This window comes from Rhinatrema bivittatum, chromosome 7 (assembly GCF_901001135.1).
Source record: "Rhinatrema bivittatum chromosome 7, aRhiBiv1.1, whole genome shotgun sequence".
Lineage (NCBI taxonomy): Eukaryota > Metazoa > Chordata > Amphibia > Gymnophiona > Rhinatrematidae > Rhinatrema > Rhinatrema bivittatum.
The window spans coordinates 157,621,939-157,638,387 of record NC_042621.1 but is presented as its reverse complement, the minus strand read 5'-3'; the positions used below and the strand labels follow the sequence as shown (position 1 = coordinate 157,638,387).

Sequence of the window (16,449 nt, the reverse complement as noted above, 5' to 3'; positions counted from 1 at the left end):
GTCCATTAACAATTATTAAGAGAGAGTTGCATCTTGGAATCTATCTGCCCCTTGGAAATAGGATACTGGGCTTGATGGACCCTTGGTCTGAGCCAGTATGGCAAGCCTTATGTTCTTATGTGGGCAATGTTGCAGTGTTAATACTAGAACTTAAAATATGTGAAGTATAAGATAAAAAGTGATCATCCAAAAGTCTAATAGCTGTAATGTCATCACTTTTTCCAATATCTTATCCATACAGGACAGATTAACTGCCAAATCAACTGATGTTTTTTTCAAAAGTGGTTTAATAATTGCACTTGTAAATGCTTCAGGAAAAGACCCTTCCCCTAGCAAGGCATTAACCATCTAAACTATTTTCTACAAAAAAAAGAGGATTTGGCAAACTTAACAAATGCTGATGGGCAAGGATCCAAGATACAACAGAATACTTCATTATCTTCAGAATATCTACTAAATGTTGAGAGCTTACTAATAAGAAATTTTCCCCCAATAACCACCTTTTCCAACATAGAGACCAACTCATCACACACAAACAAAAACTATTCTGCAAAAACTCTCCACTTATTTCACATCCATCTCTCCTCCAACCAGATACCTATTTGATGAACCTGATCACCATCATCCATTTTTTTGATCTACTCTTCAACATCTCTAACCTCACTTTTGCTATTTTCAATAAAGTTTTCTGCAAAGCCCTCACACAATTCCTTTACATACTAGTTACCACCTCCTTTTTAGGATTTGTAGTTAGTCTGTTAATTACTGAAAAAAAAATCATTTGGCTTATTAACAGCGGTCTGGATAATACTTTCAATATACTTCTGTTTAGCAGATCTAATAGCCACTAGATAACAACTAGCAGATACCTTCCAACTCATCTGATACTTCACTCACCACTTTCTCTCTAACAACCTCACCAACTATTTCTACATTCTCAGTGCCTCACAAAACCAAGGAGTTTACTTCTTCAAACCTACTCTAATTTATGTATTTATTTATATATTTATTTTGAGTGGTATGTATATAACACTCAAAGGTTGAAAGTGATTAAAAGTATTTAACAAAATAACAGATAATAAAAAGAACATAAAATCAAATAAAAATGACAAACAAACATATAGGCAACCCTATGAGATAATAACACTAATGGGTTTGTGTGGAGCAAGCACATGTAACACAGCTTCCAACTCTACTTCCCACTTCTCTACTATAATTTAAGCTTCTTCCTGAAAATAAATCTCAGGTATGGGGCCCAAGCTTTCCTCAAACACTTATGAATCCACATTTTTCATCACTCATACCTTTTTAAATTCCCTCTTCTTTTTCCTGTCTCAAACTAAACTCCACCAAACCACCAAGGAACTGGTGTTATTGTAGGACTAGAAACAGACATCCCACCCACCTCCCACAAATAAAAAATCTAAATCCAATATCTCCCCTCTCCACCTTGTGAGTAGAAGAGTCTATAAAAAGTCACCTAGGACCAATAAATTACTCTGCTATCAAATCCAATAAATCCAATAGACATTCAATAGTCTGGGAGGGGGATCGATAGACCACTAAGATACCCAAACACTTGGATCCTAAAACTAAAACAATTTCTAAAAAACAAAACCACCCCCCACTCTCTTTATCCTCACTAGAGGCCCATTTAGGAAGGAGAACCTCCTAGGGCACAAATGAATTTAAATGGCCACATCTTTGTCATGTAGCCATGTTTCCATAGCACAAAAACAAATCTGCTCCATACCTTAAAATAACATCACGCAACACTTCAGCTTTTTTTTAGCTGTAATCTATTGCATTCTATAGTTATGCAGTTTGGCTAAAAAGAGACAGTGGCCCATCAGCTTTATCATCATCATCATCATGTATTTATTACATGTTTTTCCATAAAGAAAACTCAAAGCAAGTTACAGCAAATTCAAATTTACAACAGTGTTTGTAAGCTACTCTGACATAAACAAGAATGATAATATATCAGGGTGAAAGCAAAGAAAGGCACAGAAGGTAGAAGCAAAAAAGGTTTAACAAGGTAATGGCCTCATTAAGGGAATATAGGGATATAGGATTTAAAAGTTCAGCCTTCTAGTTTCCTTTAGGAAATATGAAATATGATTTTCAAGAATCCCTTGATAATGCCACCTCTTAATCCACCATGGCTTCAGTTATTTTGAAGTATATTAATTTAAAAATATATTTAAAATATAAATGGCTAAAGTGGATAACAATAATTCATATATTGGGGGTTTCAAGAATCTGAGTCAGATCACAAAACATCATAAATTGAATTAGATTAATTAAAACCAATTGTGGTTTTACTTCAACTTCCAAATTATCGGTTCTTATCTCTATGAATCTGCTTAGGTCTGAATATTTGTAAATTCACACATGTTTGAAGTACTTAATCCTCTAATTTATTTATGTTTTTTATATACCGTCATTCCAGAAGTAGATCACAACGGTGAATAATTGGACCCGTCTATTTTGCAAATACTTTGGCATAAATCGGTCCTACTTAACTCCTTGAAGGGAAAGTAATTTTCTAAAGATTTTTTGTGGATAAAACTGTATTTTACCTGCAAAAATTGAATTTTTAAAATTGCCTCTCCGATATGCAAGTCAACTTATACTTGTATGTCCTGTTTACATGTCTTATATGCAAGTCAACTTATACTTGTATGTCCTGTTCACATATAAGTCTGAGCAGAATTGTTCCCAGATGCAGAGTTTGGTAAGGGTTTTTCCTCATGTGCATACTTTTGAATTTTCAAACGTGAATGCAAAATTTTCTTTGTAATTTTGTGAAGAGATTTTACCATATATAAATGGTGTGGATAGTTTTAGTGGGATGATTTTCAAAAATAAAGTATGCACATGTATTTGCTGGCTAATGTAGGTAGGATGTTACAAATTTACCCCCTAATTTGAAAGCTTGGCACTTATATTCAAATAATTAAAATATTTTCGCTATTTTATAATGCTTTGAATAATTGGAATGCTATGAATCTAAATATATATATAAATAAAATTCAATAGGAGCAAATCTATTTACATAAAGAATGAGAAGTAGGAATCAAGTGAAAGTTGTCTATTATTATCTGAGAAAATTTGTAGTAAAAATGTGAAGAGCCAAAGCTGGATTGAAACTGAGTTAGAGAGGATTCCCCTTCCCCTTTTTTAAAATCTCCAAAAAATGGAGTATAAAATCATTCAACATAAAAAAAATAAGTGTACTAATAGTCTTATTTATCATGATCAAACCTGGATGCTTTGCAGTCTACAATAACTTTAATTAATCTATGAATTATCTAAAAATGATGTATATTCGTTCTAAGATCACATATGTTTCTTATCAAATCCATGTGAATTACTTTATTTTAAAAAAGGTAATTTCACCCCTGATCTTGAGAAATTCAGGCTTTTGCTAAATATGAATTGTTGTAAAAGTGATTTAGACAAAAACTATATACAGTATACTTGGCACCTCCTTACCAATCTGCTATTATCTCTTCTTCTCCCTCTTCTTGTCATCTTTACTAGGGATGTGCAGAGCAAAATTTTATGTTCATATTTTTTATGTCCGAAAGGGGGTCCCACTTGCGGCCAATATGGACATAAAAAAAATCCAATGAGTTGGGTATATGTACATATGTGCAAAAAAAAAATTTAAACCCCCTCACCCTCCTTAATCCCCCCCCCCAGACTTACCACAACTCCCTGGTGATCGAGCGAGGAGTGAGGACGTCATTTCTGCAATCCTTGGCGAGAAGCATGTGACGTCGGTGGCACGTCGAGTGACGCGGTGTCACGTGATTCCCGGCGAGTTCGCGCCGGACGGCTCGTTCGGCCCAAAAAGAACTTTTGGCCAGCTTGGGGGGGCCTCCTGACCCCCCCAAGCTGGCCAAAAGTTCTTTTTGGGCCGAACGAGCCGTCCGGCGCGAACGAGCCGGGAATCACGTGACGCCGGCGTCACTCGATGTGCCGCCGACGTCACATGCTTCTCGCCAAGGATTGCAGAAATGGCGTCCTCACTCCGCTCCATCACCATGGAGTTGTGGTAAGTCGGGGGGGGGGATTAAGGAGGGTGAGGGGGTTTATATTTTTATTTTGGCTCAACAATCGCGATTTCCCACATATCGAACATATCTATGTTCGATATGTGGGAAATCCGATCGTTTATGTCGAATCAATTTTTTAAGTAAAAAAAAAAAATGAGTTGCGTTTCACTAATGCGGTCAATCCGAATGCACACCCCTAATCTTTACCTATCTCACTATTTCTCACAGTCCCTCATGTCAAAAAGGTTCCCTTCTTGCTAACTTGCTTTTCTCTCCTTGCTTCTTTTCTTTGGAACCAAATTCCTTCAGTGTCCATAATATATTTTCAGTTTCCAAAGAAAATGAAAACTTATTCATCAGTCCTTGCAACTAAACCAGCAATAAAATTGTAGCTACCTTTGCTTTATGTTTGTATTGCCATCTACTAATCTTTTGGATTATGTTGACAGCCTGGGCAATGGCATCAAATAAATTCAGAACTGAATATATAACTACAGTAATTACTTAACCATTACTCTCTATTTTTTTTGTTGTACAGTATTCAAACTCAGAAAGACATCCAGAGCCCATAATGGAAAATATTATGGAATCTAGTTGTTCAGGCAACCAACCTTTCTCAGAAGCCCCTTTATCTGATAGAGGAAGCCAGCCTATCAAACATCATAGGTAAGAAAGGTGGTACGTAAGAAAATATGGAAGAAATAACACATGTGCAAGATGACGATGAAGATATTGTGTTGTAGGTGGTGAAACATTTATAGGAACATGTCCTTAATTCTGACCCTGTGTTTAATGACATTGAGTTAAAACAATGCTATGGAGCTGGGAAACTGACTATATTACTATCAGTACTACTGCTATGTTTTATCATTTCTAAAGTGCTACTAGACTTACTAAATGACTATGGATACATGTAGTTCAAGGTCAATGGAAAATATGGATTTTTCCAAAATCTGCTGGAAAATCTGGCTGATTTTTCCCAGTGAATCTGAGGAATATCCAAAGCAGATCCACAAACATCTGAAGTGAATTTAAAAACTCCATAATGAATCTGTTGATCTGATATTCAGCTGCTGCCACTAAGTCAAATAAGTCAAAACTTATCTGACTAAGTGGCACTGAATGTGGACCTCATGGATTATTCCATGGCATTGAAAACTGCTTTTAGAGAGATTTACATATCCCTATGCATGGCCATTTTTTGTTATGTACTGTTATCCTTATATAATAAAACCGACACTTAATATAAAGGAAATAGCAGTTAAGGACAACACATCAGCCTCTAAGCAAAAACCCCCCCAAAAAACGAGAAAGAAGAATGGAGACAAAGAAAATAATGTGAATGAGGGATGCAGAGAAAAGTGCTAAGCTTTTGGATAAGGGGCAAGCCCCTCCGTATTGTCACACCCAGGCCAAGATTTAGGCGTAGGCAAGGTAGGCATCCACCTCTGGTGCCATTCTTATAGGTATTGGATCATTGCTGACAATGCCTAAATCCAAATCTGCTGCTGTTTCTCTCCTCCTTTGGCCTAAGCTCTGGATGAAAGAAGGAAGATGAAGAAATATCAGCACAGGGCCTTTAGAAGCCCTCTTGCACTGACAAACTCTGCTGTGCCCTGCCCCCAGCACACTGTGGGGTAGATTTTTTAAAAAAGCACGATCGCGTACTTTTGTTTGCGCAGCAGGTGCAAACAAAAGTACACTGGATTTTATAAGATATGCGCATAGCCGCGCATATCCTCTAAAATCCTGGATTGGTGCGCGCAAGGCTGCCAATTTTGGGCAGCCTGCGCGCGCCGAGCCGCACAGCCTGCCAACGTTCCCTCCGAGGCCGCTCCGAAATCGGAGCGGCCTCGGAGGGAACTTCCTATCTCCCTCCCCTCACCTTCCCCTCCCTTCCCATCCCTAACCCACCCCCCCGGCCCTATCTAAACCCCCCCTTACCTTTGTTCCTAGATTTACGCCTGCAAGAAGCAGATGTAAATCTACGTGCGCCAGCAGACTGCTGGTGCGCCGTTTTCCGACCCGGGGGCTGGTCCGGAGGCCTGGACCACGACCCCGGGTCGGTGCCACGCCCCGGTCCTGCCCCAAAATGCCACGCCCCACCCCGAAATGCCATGTCATCTGGCCCCGCCCCCGACACGCCCCCTTCAAAAAACCCCGGGACCTACGCATGTCCCGGGGCTCTGCATGCGTCGGCGGCCTATGGAAAATAGGTGTGCCGGCGCGCAAGGCCCTGCTCGCGTAAATCTGGGCGGATTTACGCGAGCAGGGCTTTTAAAATCCGCCCGTGTGATTGTCTCCTGGTTTCAGCACTTTGAAGCCTTAAGCAAATAAGCAGTCCAGCTGCAGCTCTCTCTCCCTCCCTCCTCAATGGACCAACCCAAGTATAGTGTTGCCCATCACTCTCCTCACCTTGGGTGTCTGTAGCTAGGAAGTATGGAAAGGGGCAAGGATAGCTATGTATGAGCAAGGCTCTTATTAGAAGAGAGGCAGCGTTTGGGTGGGAGAGAGAAAATGAGTGAATATGTGAGCATGTGTATGTGTGCTGAATATCCCATGTAAGTTAGCTGGTTAACTCTTAACCAGCTAACTTACATAGTCGTTCAGCTTTGAAAATTGAGGCTGAAGTACTTTAGGTCTATGTGTTGCACTGCTGCAGCACTGGGGATGCTTTCTCAGTTCAGACAACAGTGGCTGTTCCAATGTTACTCGCTGAGAATTGTAGATCAGTGGGTTATAATTTGTTTTAAATAAGTAAACATAACACACCATCTGACGTATAGCAATGCTTAGGTGCAGGGACTGGCAGGCATGGACAAATAATATCATTCCCATCTAGATACACCTGTCATTTCTGATTCTGTTACTGGCTTGGTCTTCCTGTCTCTTCACCAGTTGCCCCCCAACAGGGGTTTCCCTCTCTAGATGCAGGAACCTTTCCTCTAAAGAGTTTAAACATCTTCCTATAGAGCTTCAAGCTCTCCTGTCTCTAAATAGACAATTAACTTGATGATAACACTCATGGTTCTATTTGGGTTCCATTTATAGACAGACCTCTGACCAATCCACAGACCAACATTTTAGTAAGATAGGTCATATTGAAGATACATTTCACTCTCAGCTTATCCCACTGCTAGAAACAGTGAACTTGACTGATGTTAACATCTGCTGTAGTTTATTAACAAACACTTTAAGGTGAATTTTAAAAGCTTGGAATACACATCAATTAGGGGATCTATGCACAAATTGGGCTTATACACGCCCACCCGATTTTCAAAACTTGGAGATGCACACACATCTCACTGAGCTTCAAAAAAGGGGCATGGGTGTGGTCTGGGCAGAGCATGCACATTACAGGGTAGGGTCAAGAGATGTGCACGTATCTACCTATGTGTCTGGACATGCACCCATATCCCGTCATGTGCATTTATTTCTGGTATGGAGGAGGTGTAAGTCAGAAAAAAAACAGCATAAGATTTAAAAGTGGTTTCAAAAGAGATTTAAACATGGCAAGAGAGGGAGCATGATGCACCAGTTCAGGAAGACTATTCCAAGCACACTGTGCAGCCAGATGCAAAGCAGGAAGTCTGAAATTGGCAGTAGAGAAGACCACAGATAGGAATGACATATCTGACAAGTGGAGTGCACGAAGAGAGATATAGAGAGAAGCAATCTCTTGATCCAATAAAATTTATGAGTTTTTGACATATTTCATTTCTATCCTTCCTTTCAAAAGACGCAGAAAATCTGGTTTTGATAAACTGAACAACTTTCTTGAAGAATTTAATATTCTCAATCAATTTTGATTTCATAAATTCTTGAGCACTGAGACTCTTAGGGGCGGATTTTCAAAGGGTTACGCGCGTATATTACGCGCGTAACCCCGAAAACCAGCTCCTGCGAGCCCGAGCCTATTTTGCATAGGCCCGGCGACCCGCGCAAGCCCGGGGATGTGTGTTATTAAATTGGGTGTAGATTTGTGCGTGCCGGGTTGCGCGCACAAATCTACACCCGCACGTAAGTTGGAAACTCTGGCCCTTAGTATCCAGTTTTGATACCTTTAGACAATGATTTGACTGTGGTCAGAGGTATGTGTTAATATTATTAGACATCTCAGCAGCCTTTGACACCTTAAATCACCAAATACTTATTTATGACTAGATCTTGGGTGTTGTTTTGAAATGGCTGTCATCATGTCTATCTGATCACCAAGAGCAGATACGTATCAGATCAACTGTTTCATCTTGGCATCCAATCTCAACTAGGGTTCCACAGGGATTGAAGTTGTCAGCTGCTTTATTTAATATATACATGTATGTAAGTTGCTAGCTGTATTAAGCATGGGTTATATACTTTACGCAGATGACATTCACATTTTTAGCCCAGTCAGCTCAACATGGGATACAACATTTAAGATGGTTTCCATCTGTCTTTCTGCTATAAAACAATGGCTTTTCCACAGAACATTGCTATTAAATATTGAAAATTGAAAGTGATGATTTTAGAAAGAGTATTATCAAAAGACAAACAATCAGTTTTCAGTTGTGAAGGATGTTAGATACCAATTGTTATCCAAGATACCAAGAGTGATCCTAGACTCAGGTCTAACAATATATAATCCAGTTAACGCTCTGGCTAGAACTACCTTTTAATAAGCTTTGAATATTTTGTCACTTACAACCTTTACTAGGAAGCTCAGAGTTCTTTCTGGTATTGCAAACCTTACTTTTTTCTGCCCTGGATTATTTCAACCCTCTATATTTATTAATGTTCCATCTAGTGTTCTAAGATCCTTACAAGTAGTTCAGAATGCAGCTGCATAAAGTTTGGTCTGAAATGCTTTGCATTATCATATAACACCTGCCCTATGTGCTCTCCTGGCTCCTGGTTGAATTGTGAGTGAAATATAAAATCACAGTAACTATTTTTAAGTTTCTCAATGACGGTGTATCTCCTTGGTTGAGCTCAATACTCTGTATCTATGCTCCCTTACGAGTTCTCAGATCTTCAAGGTAGAGCCTTTTAGATATACCTTCTATTCGAGCAGCACCTCTTGCTGAAACAAAAGATCGGGTATTTTTGGTCAATAAATAATTTTTTGAAACTGTTTTCCTGAGCAGCTAAGGGTAATCCCTTGCATTATTTCAGAAAGCAAGTAAAGACAAATCTTTTTCATTAGGCATGTGGCACTTGGCATGCAAGCTTGAGTAGATTTTAAAACATTTTGCGTGCGTGTCTATGTGCATGCACTACCTGGAGTGCACATATGGATGCGCGATTGTATAACATCCTCGAGCTGGCATGAGCATGTTATAAAATGCTGGGTTGGCCGCACAAGGGGGGGGGGGGGGGAAGATATTTGCATTTAGACACAGTGACACATCAGGGCCTTCCCCAGTTCCCTCCCAGTCCGCTCCAATTAAGGAGCGAACTGGGAGGAAACTTTCCAACCCCCTAGCCTGACCTACCTTCCCCTTCCCCTATCCTGCCCTCCCCCTATGCCTATCCTAAATCCCCCCAAAATCCTTAACTTACCTTTTGTGCCTGCTTCTGAGCAGGAGCAAGTTGCGCGCGCCAGCACCCTACTGGCACGCGATCCCCTGGCACAGTGGCAAATATCCGCTGTGCCAAGCGCCTCTAGCCCCGCCCTTCCCCCGGATTGCACCCCCCCCCCCCCCAAGACTACCCCTTTCACTAACCCCGGGATTACACACAACCCGGGGGTTTATGTATGTTGCCGGGGCTTTGAAAACTGACCCAGCATGCGTAAGGCCCTCCAATGCACGTAAACCCCCTGGTTTTACGTGTGTAGCTGATTTAATATCCGGCCCGTAATATTTCCCTCCAAAACATTGTGATCAGTGCAGGCTAATCATTTTTTAGATAAATAAATGGCTTAAATGGCTAGACTGGGAAGTGTAAAAATATGTTTACATTTGCTTCCATGTATTTAGGGGACTGTTATGCCCAAGAGATTTTCCATAGTTTTGTTTGCTTTTGAAGAGACGCTAACTCCTATGTAAATCCAAAAATGTCATATTGCCAAATATAAATTGTGATCCACAATCCTAAATCTTATTTGTGATCAGCAGTGCAGACTTAAATGTAACAAATCATAAATCACTAGGCACCTGTATCACGAATAACAGATTGCATATCATTTCTAGTCAATAGATAATGAACGTCCTGCTGTCTTTCAGCATGAAAGAGAACTTGGTATAAATGTGTAAACTCACATTTATACCAACAATAAAGCAGCAGAGTATAACCAAATGTATGCAGGTATGTTTATACTCAGCACATCATGCAATATAGAAGTAATATCTGTATAAATACATATATTTAGTTGAAAAATAAAGTGAAAAAAGAAAACCATCAAAACTATTTCATAGATAAATTAATTTGTGAGCAAGGTTGTTGCATTTTAGGAAACCATGAAGATAAAGATGAGATAGTGTTCATGAAATTAATGGTATATTTTTCTCTAAGCTGATTGTATTTGAAGCTATGACTCATTTTCTATCTTTATTTCCCTGAGAAATGGTGTGTGTGTGTTTTTTTTTTTTTAATGAAACAGCTCTGCTACATTAAAAATGGTTTTGCTTCCTTCATATAGATATAGGAGTTATCTGTAAGGCAATGTTTTCAGTATTTTAAATAATTGTGTGTAAATTATTTAAAGAATAAAAATACATTTTATTTATTTATTTCAAATTTCTTCTATACCGATAACCGTTTGCACATCATATCGGTGTACATACAACTAAGAACTATTGGGCAAGGCCCTTACATAGAACAATAGCAAAAAGGAAAACAAACTATATATAACGTGAAAGGAGGAGCAATAAAACGGGTATGTTAGGCATAATTTATACCCTGTATAATACATAATACATAAACTATAATACAAGGTAAAGAGAGGTTGGGAGTGGGAAAAATAAGGGTAACAATAAGGGGAGTATAGATGACAGGAGGGAGAGAGAGAGGTTTCTGGTGATTAAGAAATAACTTGCTGGCTGTCAGGTATTATTCGTGGAGGGGGAAGAGAGTAGAGGGTAGGTCTGAAGGAACAACCATGTTTTTAATTTTTTTTTGAATTTAGGAGTGGAGGTCTCGGTGCGTAAGTCAGTGGGTAGGGAATTCCATAAGGTGGGACCAGCAAAGGAAAAGGCTCTGTTCATAGTAGAAGTCAGTTTGATGGATTTCATTGAAGGGGTGCGGAGTGTTCCTTGGAGGGCGGGACGAGTAGGTCTTGTGGTTGTGCGAGGAAGGAGCGGGGGGTTGATCCATTGGAGGTTGTCATTTGTAAGGCTTTTATGGATGAGGGAGAGTGCTTTGTAGAGTATGCGTGATTGTATAGGAAGCCAGTGAAGTTCAATGAGAGTCTCTTTTTTTGTATTTATTTATTTATGTATTTTAATTTTTTTATATACCGGAATTCCTGTATGCAATACAAATCAATCCGGTTTACAAGTAACAAAAAGGTTGCCCTGGTCTGGGAAGTTAGACCGGGGTTTTTTTACATAGAACATTGAACAATAACAATCAACCATTGAACATTATTACAAGGAACATTGAAAGTAACAATAATATTTAACCAAATATTTAACCAAATAACAAACAACCTGTATTTATTTGTAGCATGAAAGAATACGTGCAGCGGCGTTTTGTAAGAGTTGTAACGGTTTAGTATATGTTGAGGAGAGGCTGAGGAGCAGAGAGTTATAGTAGTCTATTAAAAAAAAATAATAGACTGAAGAACTGTGCGAAAATCAGAGAAGTGTAGTAAAGGTCTGAGTTTTTTAATAGTTTGTAGCTTGAAAAAGCAGTCTCTTATGATAGAGTTGATAAAGGGTTTGAAAGTGAGATTGTTGTCAATGAGAACACCCAGGTTGCGAGTGTGGGAGGGGAAGGATGTGGTGGAGTGAGAGAGGGGGATAGGGGAGTGAGGATGTTTGGAGGAAATGATGAGGAGTTCAGTTTTTTTAGGGTTAAGGGCTAGGTGCATGTCAGTGAGAAGCTGGTTAATGGAGGAAAGGCATGCTTCCCAGTTTTGGAGGGCGGTTTGTAGGGAGTCAGAAAAGGGGAAGAGAATTTGCACGTCATCTGCGTAGATGAAATGCTTGATACCAAGATTGGTGAGAAGTGTGGTAAGAGGAAGCATGTAGATGTTAAAGAGGGTAGAGGACAGAGATGAGCCCTGGGGGACGCCCTGGAGAAGGTTGATAGGTTCGGATTCAATGTTATTAGTTAGGACGGTGAAGTAACAATTTTGAAGGTAGGATTGTATCCAGGAGAGTGCAGTTCCAGATATCCCAATGCCTCTGAGGATGTTGATGAGGATATTGTGATTGACGGTGTCAAACGCAGCAGAGATGTCCAACATGGCAATCAGATAAGAGGAGCCAGAGTCCAATACCCTTGATTTATGTGTCAGTAAGTGAGATTAGTAAGGTTTCTGTGCTAAGGTGCTTCCTGAAACCATATTGCGTTGAGGGAAGAATATTGTGTTGTTCAAGGAAGAGAGAGAGGCGAGAGTTGACTAGTTTTTCAAGGATTTTAGCTAGGATGGGTAGGTTGGAGACAGGTCTGAAATTGGAAAGGGTGGAGGGATCAAGATTGGGTTTTTTGAGGATGGGTTTAACCACTGCTTGTTTGAGAAAATTGGGGACTGTGCCTTGTTCCAGGGAGCAGTTGCAGATGTTAGACAGGGGTTTGGCAATTTCTTTGGGGATAGATAGGAGAAGTTTAGAGGGGATAGTTTCAGAGGGATGTGAGGATGGTTTCATCTTTCTTAGGATGTTCTCTATTTCCATCGAGGAAGAAGAGTCAAAAGAGGACAGTGAGGCTGTGAAATTGAGGATAGGAAGAGTCACATTATTGGGGTTGTGAGAAAATTGAGCAGTGAGAGAGGAAACTATTTTTAAAGAAATAAGCTAATTCATTGCAGAGATTCTTGGAGGTAGTTGTTAGAGGTTGCATAGAGGGGGAGCTGATCAGGTCAGAGATCATAGAAAAAAGGGCCTTGGGATTGTATTGTAGACCATGTATCTTTTTAGCATAGTATTCTCATTTAGTATGGAGAATGGTGTTTCTGTATTTGTGCATGCATTGATAATAAGTAGTTTTGGTTGCTGGAGATGGGTGTTTGAGCCAGGACCTTTCTGCAGCTCTCAGGTGTGTTTTGAGATTTCTGAGATCATGTGTGAACCAGGGTTTTCTATTAGAGCAGCCGGGATTGATAGTTTTTGTTGTTAAGGGGCAGAGATTGTTGGCAATGTTGCTGGTGAGGTCGACCCAGGAGGAGAAGGCGCTGTCTGGAGATGAGAGGTCAAGTTGGTTATCAATGTCAGATAATGCTTGTGTGAGAGTGTCCAAGCTGCAGGTTTTGCGGTATTTAAAGGATAGGGGTTGTGATGGGTGGGTAGGAGAAGTTTGTGGTATTGCGAGGGTGGTATGGATAATAGAGTGATCAGACCATGGAATTGTCAGACATGAAGGGAATTTGATGATATTGATGGTGGAGTTGATGAAGATAAGATCCAAAGTGTGGCCAGCATTATGGGTGGGGAGTGTATGATTTGGTTGAAGCCCATTGCTTCAAGGGAGGACATGAAGGCTTCTCAAGCAGGGGATTGTGGGAGAGTGTCAACATGGAGAAATGATCTTTTTATATTATTAACATATTTTGTTGTAGAAATGAAAGCTGTGCCAAGATACACTAGTAAGACCACTAATTTTATTGTTGTACTTTCCAATTCAAATATTATCCCAGCAATAATTTATGGTATTGAAAAGATCCATGCAACCACTTCTAGCCTGAAAGTTCTGCTATAATATTTCTGGTACCTGAACTGCATGAACACTTCCAAGTGGAATATTTTGAATAATGCTGTCATGATTAACATTATTGCCATTATTATTTAATTGTAGTTACATACATTGAGACATGTGCCTGAGTATGACAGAAACACTGAGAAAACATGTACTCAGCTCATGCGTCGAGTTTTCTTATAGTTTGGTAACTGATGTGGGAACTGTGTTTGGATTCTGCTTAAGGCAATACCTCATTAAAACATCAGATAACTGCTTAATTGATACTTAGAGCTAAGGTTTGTGAAAACTAAAGCTTTTATTCTATTATTATTTTAGGGCTTGATTTTCATCATGACTTATGTGCTTAAAAATCTATTGTATGCACATAAGTGCTACTTTGAAAATCAACCATTGGCTGTGCATATAAAAGTATGTGCAAAACATGATTTTTGGGCATACTTTTACCTATATTCAGGGACGGTAACTTTGATACCTGTGCACGGGTGCACATGTACGTGTGTAAGCCGAGTCGCGCCAAAGAACGCGGCCATTTTATAACATACTCGAGTATATGCACACGTTATAAAATAGGATGAATGTGCATGCATATTCGCACAAGTTTCAATGGATATATGTTCTCAAATCCCATGTCTACTGTGTAAATAGGGGAAATTTACAAGGAATCTGTGCTGACGCCAATGGTAGCCTTCTAAGTTTATTTTCAGTTTGCCCAATTTAGGGATGGGACTTGCCAACCACCCTAATTTTATAGCCAGCCTTCCCCTCTGCTAGCCCCAATTATTAAAACCCCTCTGCCTGGCCTACATTTTTTATTTTACTACTTATACATCCTCCGCAGCAGAAGTAAATTTACACAGCAGGGGACCCTGGTGCATGCCTCTGCACATAAGTATTTACACACATTTTTTGGCCAGACCCTGACAGGCCAAGGCCCCATCCAGACCGTGCCTATGTTCTGCTCCTTCTTAGAAACTTTTCACTTTTGCATACAGTAGGAAATACGCGCGTCCATGAGCAGCTTATAAAATCTGCTTGGCACGTGCCCGCACAACTTGTGTGCTTATCTCCCACTTTTGGTACACACAGGGATTTTAAAATCTACCTGATAGTGGGCATTTTGAAAGGCAGAAGTGGGCCATGGAAAGCATTATGTGCTTATTTACACATTTCAAAAGCATGCACATAAATCAGCACACATAACTTACACATGCTCAAGAGGATAACCTACAAATTTTCAATGTGGACTTATGTAAATGCTTTGCATACATAGTACCTACAGACTTTATTCCTATGAGTACTGAAAATTATTGCCCAACATCCATGAATATATACTGAAATATTGATATTCAAGAAAATACTCTATAGAAAAATTATCAAATGTAGAAAGGAAAACAGAGAAATTCAAAGTTTTCACAGATTAAATTAAATAGAAATTAAAATGTAGTGATAAAACAATTTTTCTTTGTTTTTTTTACCTATTTCATAATTCATTTTTGTTTCCAAATGTTTTGCCAATTTTCAATTAAAACCTTTGTATACTCTCACATACTGCTCCTTTAAGAAGATGATCTTTGAGGGAGAAGCAGATATTGCAGAGCTCAGAAGTTGATGTGGATGGGCAGACTACATAAACTGTATTGTCTTTTTCTGCTGTCACATTTGTGTTTCCAAAATACTTTAAGACAAACCAATATATCTTAGTGGAGAGAATAATCATTCATTTAAGGTGTGCAAAACTGGAATAATATTGAAATTTCACACATACTGAATCTCTAATGTCTGCAGGGTAGTAAAGGAGTAAGAAACGTTGTGCATGGAAAATATCTAATATACCCAATTTCCTATGTATTTATTTATTTGTTTATTTATCTATGTATTTATTTGTCTATTCATTTATTGATTGTTTTCATTTACTGAATCCCTGTGACACCAATACCCAAAGATGACATAGTATCTGACAAAACATACAAACGAGAAACTGAAAGCTTTGTCCAGGGTTTTATCTTTAAACACTTCCAATAAGGTTGTGCTTTGCTCTTGTACCTGCATATGTTCTAAAAAAGGTTGCCCTACAATTATGATATAATATATTTTCCATAATGTTTATTAATTTCATTTTTGTTAAAAATAATGCATTTCAAAATGTTCCTTTCCTAATTGTCCCTTGCAATTGTTAAGTGTTGAAGCCAAGTCACTAAAGCCCTCTGCTGCATGCATGCTAAAGGCTTGTAGTGTGCATTCTAAGTATCAGGGAAACATATTAACATAGTTAAAGATGGCACCAAAATTGTCCATTCAGTCTGCCTAGCAAGTTACTTAGGGTGGTAATGTCCTCTCCATGCAGATACTCCCATGCAGAAATGTTAACTTTAGATGTAACAAAGGTTACCTCATTTCTTCATTTCCATTCTCTAGCCATTAGGGATTCTCTGTGTTTGTCCCACATGCTTTTGAATTATATTACCAGTCTTGTCTACACCATCTCTTCTGGGAAGGCATTCCATGCATCTATCATCCTTTCCATGAAGAAATATTTCCTGACATT

The 16,449-nt window shown here is 39.2% G+C and overlaps 1 protein-coding gene across 3 annotated transcripts in view; it reads left to right on the top strand.

The window, feature by feature from the left end:
* NRG3 (neuregulin 3) overlaps positions 1-16,449 on the top strand; it is a 1,991,595-nt gene that overhangs the window by 1,899,353 nt on the left and 75,793 nt on the right. For 2 of the 3 annotated variants that reach the window (XM_029609451.1, XM_029609450.1), the window contains exon 7: positions 4,603-4,730. In XM_029609451.1, coding sequence (XP_029465311.1) covers positions 4,603-4,730 — 128 coding nt within the window. Of the gene's footprint in view, positions 1-4,602; positions 4,731-5,746; positions 5,750-16,449 lie in introns of all 3 variants that reach the window. The other variant, XM_029609452.1, reaches the window with a different exon arrangement.